The sequence below is a fragment of the Falco peregrinus genome, chromosome 8 (assembly GCF_023634155.1).
Source record: "Falco peregrinus isolate bFalPer1 chromosome 8, bFalPer1.pri, whole genome shotgun sequence".
Lineage (NCBI taxonomy): Eukaryota > Metazoa > Chordata > Aves > Falconiformes > Falconidae > Falco > Falco peregrinus.
In genome coordinates this window covers 60,954,882-60,965,170 of record NC_073728.1, presented here as the reverse complement: position 1 = coordinate 60,965,170, position 10,289 = coordinate 60,954,882, and the positions used below count along the sequence as shown (strand labels likewise).

Genomic DNA, 10,289 nt, shown 5'->3' with positions numbered 1-10,289 from the left:
AAATGGCACCGAGATGCTGGACAGAGCTAGAACTGGAGCTTTCAGCACAGCTGAAATGCACAGGTTGGGAACACCTTCTATTCAAGCAGTATTTGTTTCACAGGAGTAACAAACCCCACTGGAGCAGCACACGTTTTGTGGGGCCGTGAAGTTTTGCGTGGTTCAGGTGCCGAGACCTCAGCCCCAGGGAAGGCACTGCCCAGCAGGTCCCATCACGTACAGCAAACAGCATTCATGGCAAGTAGAAAAATCACATGGTATTTATTTCCACCATACGACAAGCATTTCAGGGGTACACACAGTAGTCTGGTGGCATATACAAACGTATGACTGAGACAGTGTCACACTCAAGCCAGAGCACCCTGTTCCAGTCCATTTCTGCCGACTGCTTTTCTCAGTTGGTACTCAGAAGTTTCCACTGCCAGTAGTAATGTCCACCCTTCAGGCACAGTGAGTAAGTAGTTCAACCGATAATGTGCACGGAGCATCAGTAGTGAAGAAATCCATAAGTGTTCGTTTTTACTCACATGCCCAAACGTAGCAGTTTTGTTTCACACAAGAAATTCAGTGCCTGCGGTTCAAGCACAGTGTTTATCTCAGGACACTAAGCCATTGAGAAGAACAGTTGATTGCACCACAGATAACAAGCAACACCTCATGTCTAGCATGGAACATGTCCACAGAGGGATTTTCGCTTTGCTACACAATCCACCGCAGAGCAGATGATGTTTGTAACTTATCACTTGTCATGCTAAGACACTAACAGCAATGAGATGGGTCAAGTCAAAGGTCAGTCACCTTCCCAACACCACCCAGCTGGATCCGCTTCACTTCTGCTCCTCGCTTTGGCTTAATTGTGTGTCACAAGGGTTTGTGAATCACAGCCACACCTGTTGTAAGAATGGACAGACAGACACAGTTATCATGGGAGCCACTCCTGGGCTGTGCTGTGGCTGAGAACATCCTGCAAAGCCAAAGCAACAGGGCAGCCGAGAGGGAGGTGTCTACTATTTCTGTGAAAGTTTCCTCTACTGAAAGCAACATAAAACATACAAAAATGTAAGATTAAAGCTTCAGGAGGCACAGCCGCCAAGTTTATGAACGACCCCAGCTGTTGCCAGCTCTCCCGCTGACTATTTACCTGCGTAACTTCTGCCCGTGCTCATGCTGGTCGGTAATAGCGTCCACTTGTCTGTGATGGGGTTGTAGTATTCCACCGAGGCCAAATTGCAGGAACCATCATCTCCTCCCACCACGTAGAGGAGACCATTCACCGCACATACACCTCAAAGCAGAGCGCAGATGGTTAGACACAGGCTACTCATCTCCCACGACGGGTCGCCTGCCACATTCTGAGTCATTCCCAAGCAGATTCTTCATCTTCCATTTTTATCACTTTCTTACCATACTGATGATTTACACTAGCACATTAGTCACATTAAAAACCACACAGACCACTGAACCAGCCACCACAGAAAGGCTTATTGTGGTTACCTGCATTTCTTCTACACATATTCATGTCTGCTACTTGCTTCCAGGTGTTTGTTCCTGGATCATAGACTTCGACACTCTTCCTTACTAAGGGACCGTCGTGCCCCCCAGTAGCGTACAGCAGCCCGCTGAGGACACCAACACCTGCCAAACAGAGCCCAGCGTCAGCCTGCGGGGAAGGGGCGGCGTGTCCCTGGGTCTTCTGCTGGGTATTGCCTTGGCCCCTCCAAGGCATTGCCAAACCATGGGCTACAGGTGCCTGACGATCACCCGGTACGTGGCCAACCGTCCACCCAGCCGCCGCGTGGCACTGCAGCAGGCCAGTGCAGCAACGCCTGGCAGATGTCCTGTCCCTCAGGGCTGGGCCCCCTCTTGGGTAGATGTTAGCCCGTCTGAGACCTATTTGGACTGACTTGTTTCCTCTTCCCTTAGACTCCCCGACCACCGCATCCCACCCCCACCTTGTTTCCATCTACCCGATCCTTTCTGCCATGGGGCCCTTTGCTTTTCAGCCTGATTCCCAATTCCAGGAGCTTTGTTTTTGCTTTTCCTGCTGCCTTGGTACCACACGGCTTCATCCCTTGGATACGTCCTCTCCTCAACAACATACGGGCTCCAGCCCTTGCAGCTGCTGCTGGGTTCCTCTCCCCTGACTCGTGCCCCCAGACATGGCAGCAGCACTTGGCACAGACAAGGTGCCTCCGATGCCACCCTCCCAAACACTTTTGCAGTCCCCTGGCTCAATCTCTGGGAATGACAGGGATCTGAAGGGTGCTTCTGCCTAATGTTAAAGTGAATTAATGAATTAAAATGTTCACCAATCCATGAGAGTTAAAACTTCCAGCAACATATCTTCATTAATAGGTTCAAAGGCCTCTATTAAAATTAACAAGGTGGGATGTTAGTAAAACAGAAACATAGATCTGAATTGCATCATATCAACCACGGGCACTAACGAGCAGGACAGCCCCTGTGCCCTGAAGACGGACTCGTGCTGATGGCCAAGGGAAAGGCACGGGGCCAGAAAGGCGCGCGCAGGGAGGAGAGGGGCCCTAGCAGTGTAAAACCGGTGGGTTTTTTAATTGGCCTCTGTGCAAATATCTTTCCTGTTGGCCACATGCAGCACAGGGAAAGGAGAGCACAGAAGCAGAGTTGCGATGGCGAGCCAGAGAGCAGGTACCATCCAGGCTCCCCAGCTCCCATGCCACAGGAACATCTCCTGGTGGTGTGTCACATCCCAAAAATACAATGTGTCACATTGCTCTGAGCCTTGTCACGGTCGGCAGGAGCACAGAGCATCGCGTCTGCTGTGCTCCACCTGCGGGAGGCACACAAGGCAGGGAGGGAAACCATCCCAGCAAACCATCCCAGCATTTGTGCTCCTCCCTCACCCAAACCAGGCCAGTGCCTAGCCGAGACCGACCGATGGATTAACGCCCTGGCAGGCACACCACCGTCTGGGGGACAGGTACGTCGTCTGGGGGACAGGTATGCTGCTGCAGCTCTACCACCATCACCTTGCCCTTCTCCAGATTTTCATAACTTGCTGCTGCTGGGTTTGGCTTTAACCAGCCATCCCTCGCTGTACCAAGAGGTGCTGAAATCCCAACATGACCTTGGGATTCCCAGTTCACCTCCAGCAAACGCTGGTAATTAATGTCTAACTGCCATAAATACCCACCCTACTGGACCAAATTCTCAGTCTGGCTGGGGCACTTCAACGTGCCCCTCTTAGGAAGGGCAGAACACGTCCCAGTTTGCATCCTGGCCCCACAGCCGTATGAGGTATCTCCCCCAGTTGACTGGGGAACGGGAACTCACTCAACCGGTAAGGAAAGTCTACTGCATCTGAGCCCAGCAGCCTGGGTTTGCAACACCTCAGCATTTATCTATATTCAGCTCTTAGCAGAAGTCTTACACTTTTAAGAAATAATTTAATGAAACTACTAATTTCATTATATTAAGGTATTATTACCTTAATTATTAACTATTAATACTTACTTATTAACTATTATCAAAATTACTAAGAAATAAACTAATTTAAGCAAGGAGGAAAATTTAAAAGAGTTGGAAACACGCTATGGGTTTTCCACCTAAACCTGCCTCCCTGCGCAGCGGGACAGGGCACGCGTGGCCAGAACATCCCTGCCAGGAGGGAAAAGGGCAGCACACACACACCACCCCCCCCCCAGCCTGTGTCGGGGACACCCCGGGGACTCGGGGACACCCCGGGGACTCGGGGACACCCCGGGGACTCGGGGACACCCGTTCTCACCTCCACTAGATGTCAGCACCGGGACGGCGATGCTGGGATGCTGGCAGCACGAGCATCCTTGCTGGAGCTGTACGGTAGATCGTGCTGCAGCATCACTGGCAATGAGTAGCCCCGGGCAGTCCCCTCCCCAGCGGCTGCTGGAGGGCTATCTGGGTGACAACCAGAACCTGAGCTCAGCTTTCAGGCTGGGAACAGAAAATTGCAAGGCTAGGCTCTTTGGCAGGCAAGTGAGAGCATTCCAAATGCTGGACTTGCTACACGGAGATGTACTTGCAAAGCAGCACTGAGAGCAGAGTGTTTCCAAGAAAGAAAATTCACTAAAATCCATCTCACTATAGCCACAAACTGTTTTGCTGTGTTTCAACAAGTTGTCAACAACATGACACACTCATTCTGTTATCCTATAAGGTTGCATCAGGCTAGGTTTAAGCATCAAGCAGATACTAAAAACTTAATTCAACTGAATTCAAACCAATGGGGTGTGACCATATTTCCCCACCTGGAGTTACAGAAAAGGTGTTAGAGTGAGGGCAGAGGGATGGTGTGTAGAGAGCAGCCTCTGAACAGCCCAGCTCAGAAGGGAATTCCCCCCACAGCTGAACCTGGCAGGGTCGCCGCAGCCCCCATGCCAAGGGCAGCCTCCCGGCTCGGCGGCTGCACAATGAGAACTGCACAATTCGACATCAGGGAGGACCTGCTGCACACACTGAGCAGTAAGACCAGCATTGACACATTCCCTTTCACCTGAAGATGATCTTAAACACAATGGGTAAGAGCTTCTATCCCTTTGAGAGAGGAACAGCCACAGAGAGGACGAGCGCCTACCTGGCCTAACGTCACAGAGTAGGTCAGAAATACAGACTGGAATATAATCCCTTTTTAACAAGCCCTTCCCTCTAATCCTCTGGATCACCAACTTTTGCCAGCAAAAGATACACTAAAAACTAGCTTAGCAGGGGCAACCCAAGATGAATTCTGTTACCTGGGTCTGCACATCACCCAGTGTAGATGTGCTGTGTGCTGCAAAGCACCCACTAGATGTTTGCAGAGAAAATCCAAAAGGAAAATCCATCTGACAGCCCCCAAATGACAGGAGAGAAGGAAGTGCAGCTTGACTTTCCAGTCCCCGGCTGAGCCTGCAGCTGGCGATTTGGAAAGACAACTTTTTGCTTGCAAGTGAGGTGCATCTGTTAGCGAGGCTACTTAGAAACATTGAACATTATTTCATTAATCCAGAAATTAATTTCAGTTTGGCAGATTTTAACAAAGTCAGGAGAGCTGCTGAAAGCTTCCAAGCAGTTATGTTTTTTTTCCCTCATGGGAAGAGTGGGAAATAACAGGTTGCATTTGCCAGCCCAGCAATGCCAAATCACACTTTCCCTTCCCTTCCATGAGCAAAGGAGAACCCATGGATCATCACTCTTAGGAACACATCTCGGAGGCGGTACCTGCACCACTGCGTCGAGTGCTCATGTCGGCTACGTAGGTCCATTCATTCGTGGCTGGGTTATACTGCTCGACGGTACTAAGGCACTGACGGGACGCTCCATCGTAACCCCCCACGGCATACAGCTTACCTGGAAGAGACACATGTTGGCATTGGCATTGCAGCTACAACTGATGTACGTTACCATCACGCCTGATTGCCCCAGGTGAGGACAGATCCTGGCTGAGGGAGGCCCTGGGAGACGTGGCTAAACCTGCTGGGATGTCTGGGGAAAATCCTAGCAAAAGGATCTGAAGTGGACTGGCAGACGGGGTGGGACTGTTTTTAAAGCTGTTAAAGCTGTCAACTAAGGCACGGCAACAACACAACACAACTTCATTAGAACCCAAAAGCCCAGAGGGTTTTCCAAATGACTTGTTAGCCCAGGAGAAGAGGTAACATCAAAGCGCGTTCTGCTGATCGAGCGTTTCCTTCTGTTTGAGTGCCACAAAGCAAGGTGTGCTGTCAAAGGTCGATACTGTACATTAATTACAATATCACATGAGCAATAAATATGCAATAGCCTCTTGTGTTAATACAATACCTGCATGGAAACCTAGACCTGATTTTGAAGAACTTGGACTAAATCAAAACCAACCAACGCTGCTAGCACAGCTGAGGCCAGCCTGCTTACTCATTACAAGTGACCACGACACAGAAGATACCATGGGAGACCCTCACAGCACGGCATGTCTGTCCTCCTACCTCAACTCAATGACATAACATACAGATAGTGAGACCTGGTGTCCTGGTTTCAGCTGCGAGAGTTAATTTTCTTCTGAGTCGCTGGTGCAGTGCTGTGGTTTGGATTTGGTGTGAGAACAAAGCTGACAGCACACTGATGGTTTTGGCTGCTGCTGGGTGATGTTTATACTGGCTGAAGGACTTCTCAGCTTCTTGGGCCCTGCCAGCAAGAGGGCTGGGGGGGTGCAAGAAATGGGGAGGGGACACAGCCAGGACAGCTGACCCGAGCTAGCCAAAGGGCTGTTCCACACCATATAGCATCATGCTGAGTGTATAAGCTGGGGGAAGGAGGAGGAAGCAGCAGACGTTCAGTGTGATGGTGTTTGTCTTCCCAAGTAACCGCTACTGGTGATGGAGCCCTGCTTTCCTGGGGGTGGGTGCCCAAAAAGGACCTTAGCCTGGGCTGCCGAACAAGCCCCACGCAGCCACTCGCTCACTCCCCCCACAGTGGGATGGGGGAGGGGATCAGCAGAGTAAAAGTTTGAAAACTCGGGGGTTGAGATAAAGACAGTTTAATAGGGAAAACAAAAGCTGTGCATGCAAGCAAAGCAAGACAAGGAATTAATGGGGTACTTTACATCGGCAGGCAGGTGCTCAGCCACCCCAGTATTCCTGCCAAACCAGCAGCCTGCGGCCATGGGATGAACTATGCTCCTGTTTCTCTCGCTGAGCAGATTTTCAGTGATGGGTACTCCATCCACACACTATCTGCTGATAGCAACAGCATTCACTGCACAATGCCATTTGCTTTCACCAGCCAGAAGCAGCCCAGGAAGAATAAGGATTGAAAGAAACCTGCACACACCTAATGGAAAGCAGGGCTCCATCACAGGTAACAGTTACTTGGGAAGACAAATACCATCACTCCGAACGTCCCCCGCTTCCTTCTTCCTGCAGCTTATATACTTAGCATGACGTGATATGGTATGAACAGCCCTTTGGCTAGCTCAGGTCAGCTGTCCCGGCTGTGTCCCCTCCCAATTCCTTGCACCCCTCCAGCCTTCTCACTGTCCTTGTCCTTGACTTGGTATAACCATGATCCAGCAACAACTAAAACCATCGGTGTGCTATCAACATTGTTCTCACGCCAAATGCAAACCACAGCACTGAGCTAGCTACTATGAGAAAAGTTAACGCTATCCCAGCTGAAACCAGGACACTGGAGAAGCAAAATCAGATGTCACAAGACTACACCATCCATGAAACAAGGCTGATGTTCCACCACATCCTCTGTTCACAGGCCTGGCAGATACTCTTGCCTCATCTCCCCATATCACCTAGCAGCTTGTTTTGCATTTAGGCAGTAAACTCTCCAGGCAGACAGCCTTTCTCTGTGCTCCTTTACTAGATAGAGCACCTAGCTCAAAGGCATTCTGGTTCAAGACCACACCTCCTAGACACTACAACAACCAACCATTAATAAAGTTCAACAAATACACAGGAAAATTCTAACCCAAATTTTTAGGCAAAACCCATGAATAAGACCAATTTTGAATCCGTAACAGCAGAGCCTGGTCACAAACAAGCTATGCAATTCTCTGCTTCCTTGATGTTTGCAAGGCTCCAAGAACATGCCAGCTCTGTTCTTTCTCTCTCAGCTCCACTCATGGCCTCCTCAGGCTGTGATCCTTAGGAGAGGTCTGCAAGGATCAAGTCAACAACTGTGCTCCTTCTGCATCTTCCTGCCTCTATAAACATTTCAAATTCTTATTTGTGCTGTTGGTTCAAGCCGCTCGGTGTTAGTCGATGAATCAAGGCGAGAGCGCCAGACCAAGCAAGACAAGACAAAGTTCCCTGGCTGGCACCAATTCTTAGATATTTTCAGTACCCACAGACATCAGATCAATCTTCACCACGTTCAGATGAACACTGCAGATTAGCTGCAGGCTGCAACTTGTCCCCGGTACCAATATGATCAGCTCTTCTTGCCCATCACATGCCCTCCTTCTTTTCTTTTTTCACGGACTCCAACATGTGCAACATTTATTTGCACTCTCAAACAAAGCCAAGGATAAGGATTTCATATCTCTCCAGTAGAAAACCTGTCCACAGAAATGCATCTCAGGTACATACCTAGTATTTGTTCTGCATTCAAATCCCTTTAGCAAATCCCAGTAACTATCAGCAGCCCAGCATTTCACAAACATGGGCCGATTTTGAAGGAGATGATTCTTAAACAAATACGCAAATTTAGCACAACCACTGCTATTTATTCTGACTTTGTCTCCCTCCCTCTTCTCACAAACACATTTCACGTACATAAACACATTTCATGTATTCCCCATTCAAACAGGTCAAACCAAACCACTTCAAAGCACAGTTTATGACAAGGCTTCTGCCAGCGGCTGCTCTGCACCATACGAATTGGAAACTGCTACATCACCCTGAAGACAAGGTCAAATAAAACCTTTAACTCGCTTCACAACTGATTTTGCTAAGGGAGGGAAAGATCCCTACTTCAGCATCCCTTTCTCCCGGATCCAAACCAAGCTGCTCAGTTCCAGCTCACTGGCGTTTGGTGCTGACACACAGGTGCCATCAGCTGCCCCCATCCCTCCAAGCGCCCTGTCACCCACCCGCCTGCCTCCCGAGCTGCCACAGCACCAGTGTTTGCTGCCGTCAGCCCCTGCTCGTTTACGAACCAGAGCAAAGCGTGCTGTGCATGCCGGCGAGCCTGATGTCAATAAACACAGGTTTTAGTATTCCTGCCAAACCACCAGCTTGGGGCCGTGGGATGAACTATGCTCCTGTTTCTCTCGCTGAGCAGATTTTCTGTGATGGGTACTCCATCCACACACTATCTGCTGATAGCAACAGCATTCACTGCACAATGCCATTGGTTTTCACCAGCCAGAAGCAGCCCAGGAAGAATAAGGATTGAAAGAAACCTGCACACACCTAATGGCATTCACAGGAGGCATGGGCTGGTCTGATATGGGTCTGAGGCTCTTGGAAAGCAACACATGATTTTTCACTAAGATAAAGAGGAGAATGGAAAAAGCTGCAGCAACTACGTCACATAAAATAAATCTTTACCAACTGGTCTAGAGAACAGTTCCTGCAGTTCCCTCCTATTGCACTTAACCGTTCAGGCTTCGGTTTGACACAGTAACATTAGCTTGATGGAAACAGCTGCTGATTTTCTTACCCTCCACAACTCCAACTCCAACACTGCTTCTTCTTGTGTTCATGGGAGCCACAAAAAACCACTCATTGGTTTTATAGCTATAGGCCTCAACTGATGCCAGACCTAGTTAAAAAGGGGATACACAGGTTTTCTAATTAAAAAAAAAGAGAAGAAAAAAAGATTGGTGTTGCACTTTCATCTGCCTTCTACCTCCTCCCAAGCCCGTAATTCCCCCCACACTCCTGCAGCCCAGTTTTCTAGTCCCTTGCCTTCCAGGCTGTGACCAGTGCGTCAGTGCCACTTCTTCAGCAGCTGGAAAAATTGTTACCCCATCGCCCCTGCCCTGGGACTGCTGCCCCTCTGATGCGCTGGGGACACCAAGACGGAGCAGAGTCCAGATTCCAAGGCCAAATGTCCCACGTCCTTTCAAGCATTACAAAATGTCCATGCAAAGGTTTAAAACTTCCCCCAGACCCTGTTGCATCATACTCATCACCAGCTGAAATAGTTCAGGGCTTAACCAAGTGGCAAAGCTCTACAGCAGAGGTGTGAATCTAAACATGCAGTTATGCCAAGACAAATCCCAGGCACACATACCCCATAAGATGCCTTGCTGACACTTTATTCATGTCGCTATGAAAAATTTAACTAAAACAAGGAAAAATCCCTTTTCAGCCCAGAAAAAGCATATTCATACAGAGAATGAGACTGCAAGAACTGTATCACTAAAGAAAAAGACCCGGGTGAACTTCTCTGCAATTACTGATGCGCCATAACACGCACGTGGCAAGCTGTAACACGCAGGGAGGCCAGCCTCTGGCTCTTTCTCTACAAAATCATAGAGGAAGGGCACAGAAACATCACTAAAGCTCTGCAGTCTTTGCAGGCGTCTCTGAAAACATCTCTGCAAGTCAGGCAGTGCCTGGTGGTTTTTGCTCAGTCACCTACCGGTGCTGCCATCAAAGCCGCCCACTGCATACAGGAGATCATTGAGCACAGCTGCACCTAAAGTGCTTCGTCTTTCCTGCATGCTGGCTATGGATGTCCACTGGTCCTTCACGCCATCGTACACATCAACCGTCCGTACCCTCAAAGATCCATTAAAGCCCCCGACAGCATAAACATTGCCAGCCATAAATACCACACCTGACAAAAGAGGAGAGAGA

General features: G+C 49.3%; 1 protein-coding gene across 3 annotated transcripts in view; it reads right to left on the bottom strand.

Moving 5' to 3' along the window:
• Positions 1–242: 242 nt before the first annotated feature.
• Positions 243–10,289, bottom strand: part of KLHL3 (kelch like family member 3) — a 48,041-nt gene continuing 37,994 nt past the window's right edge. For 2 of the 3 annotated variants that reach the window (XM_055812256.1, XM_055812257.1), the window contains 6 exons: positions 10,072–10,269; positions 9,145–9,246; positions 5,215–5,343; positions 1,495–1,635; positions 1,142–1,285; positions 243–890 (listed from right to left, as the gene is read on the bottom strand). In XM_055812256.1, the coding sequence (XP_055668231.1) occupies positions 862–890; positions 1,142–1,285; positions 1,495–1,635; positions 5,215–5,343; positions 9,145–9,246; positions 10,072–10,269 (743 nt within the window). In that variant the 3' untranslated portion in view covers positions 243–861. The remainder of the gene's footprint in view (positions 891–1,141; positions 1,286–1,494; positions 1,636–5,214; positions 5,344–9,144; positions 9,247–10,071; positions 10,270–10,289) is intronic. The other variant, XM_055812258.1, reaches the window with a different exon arrangement.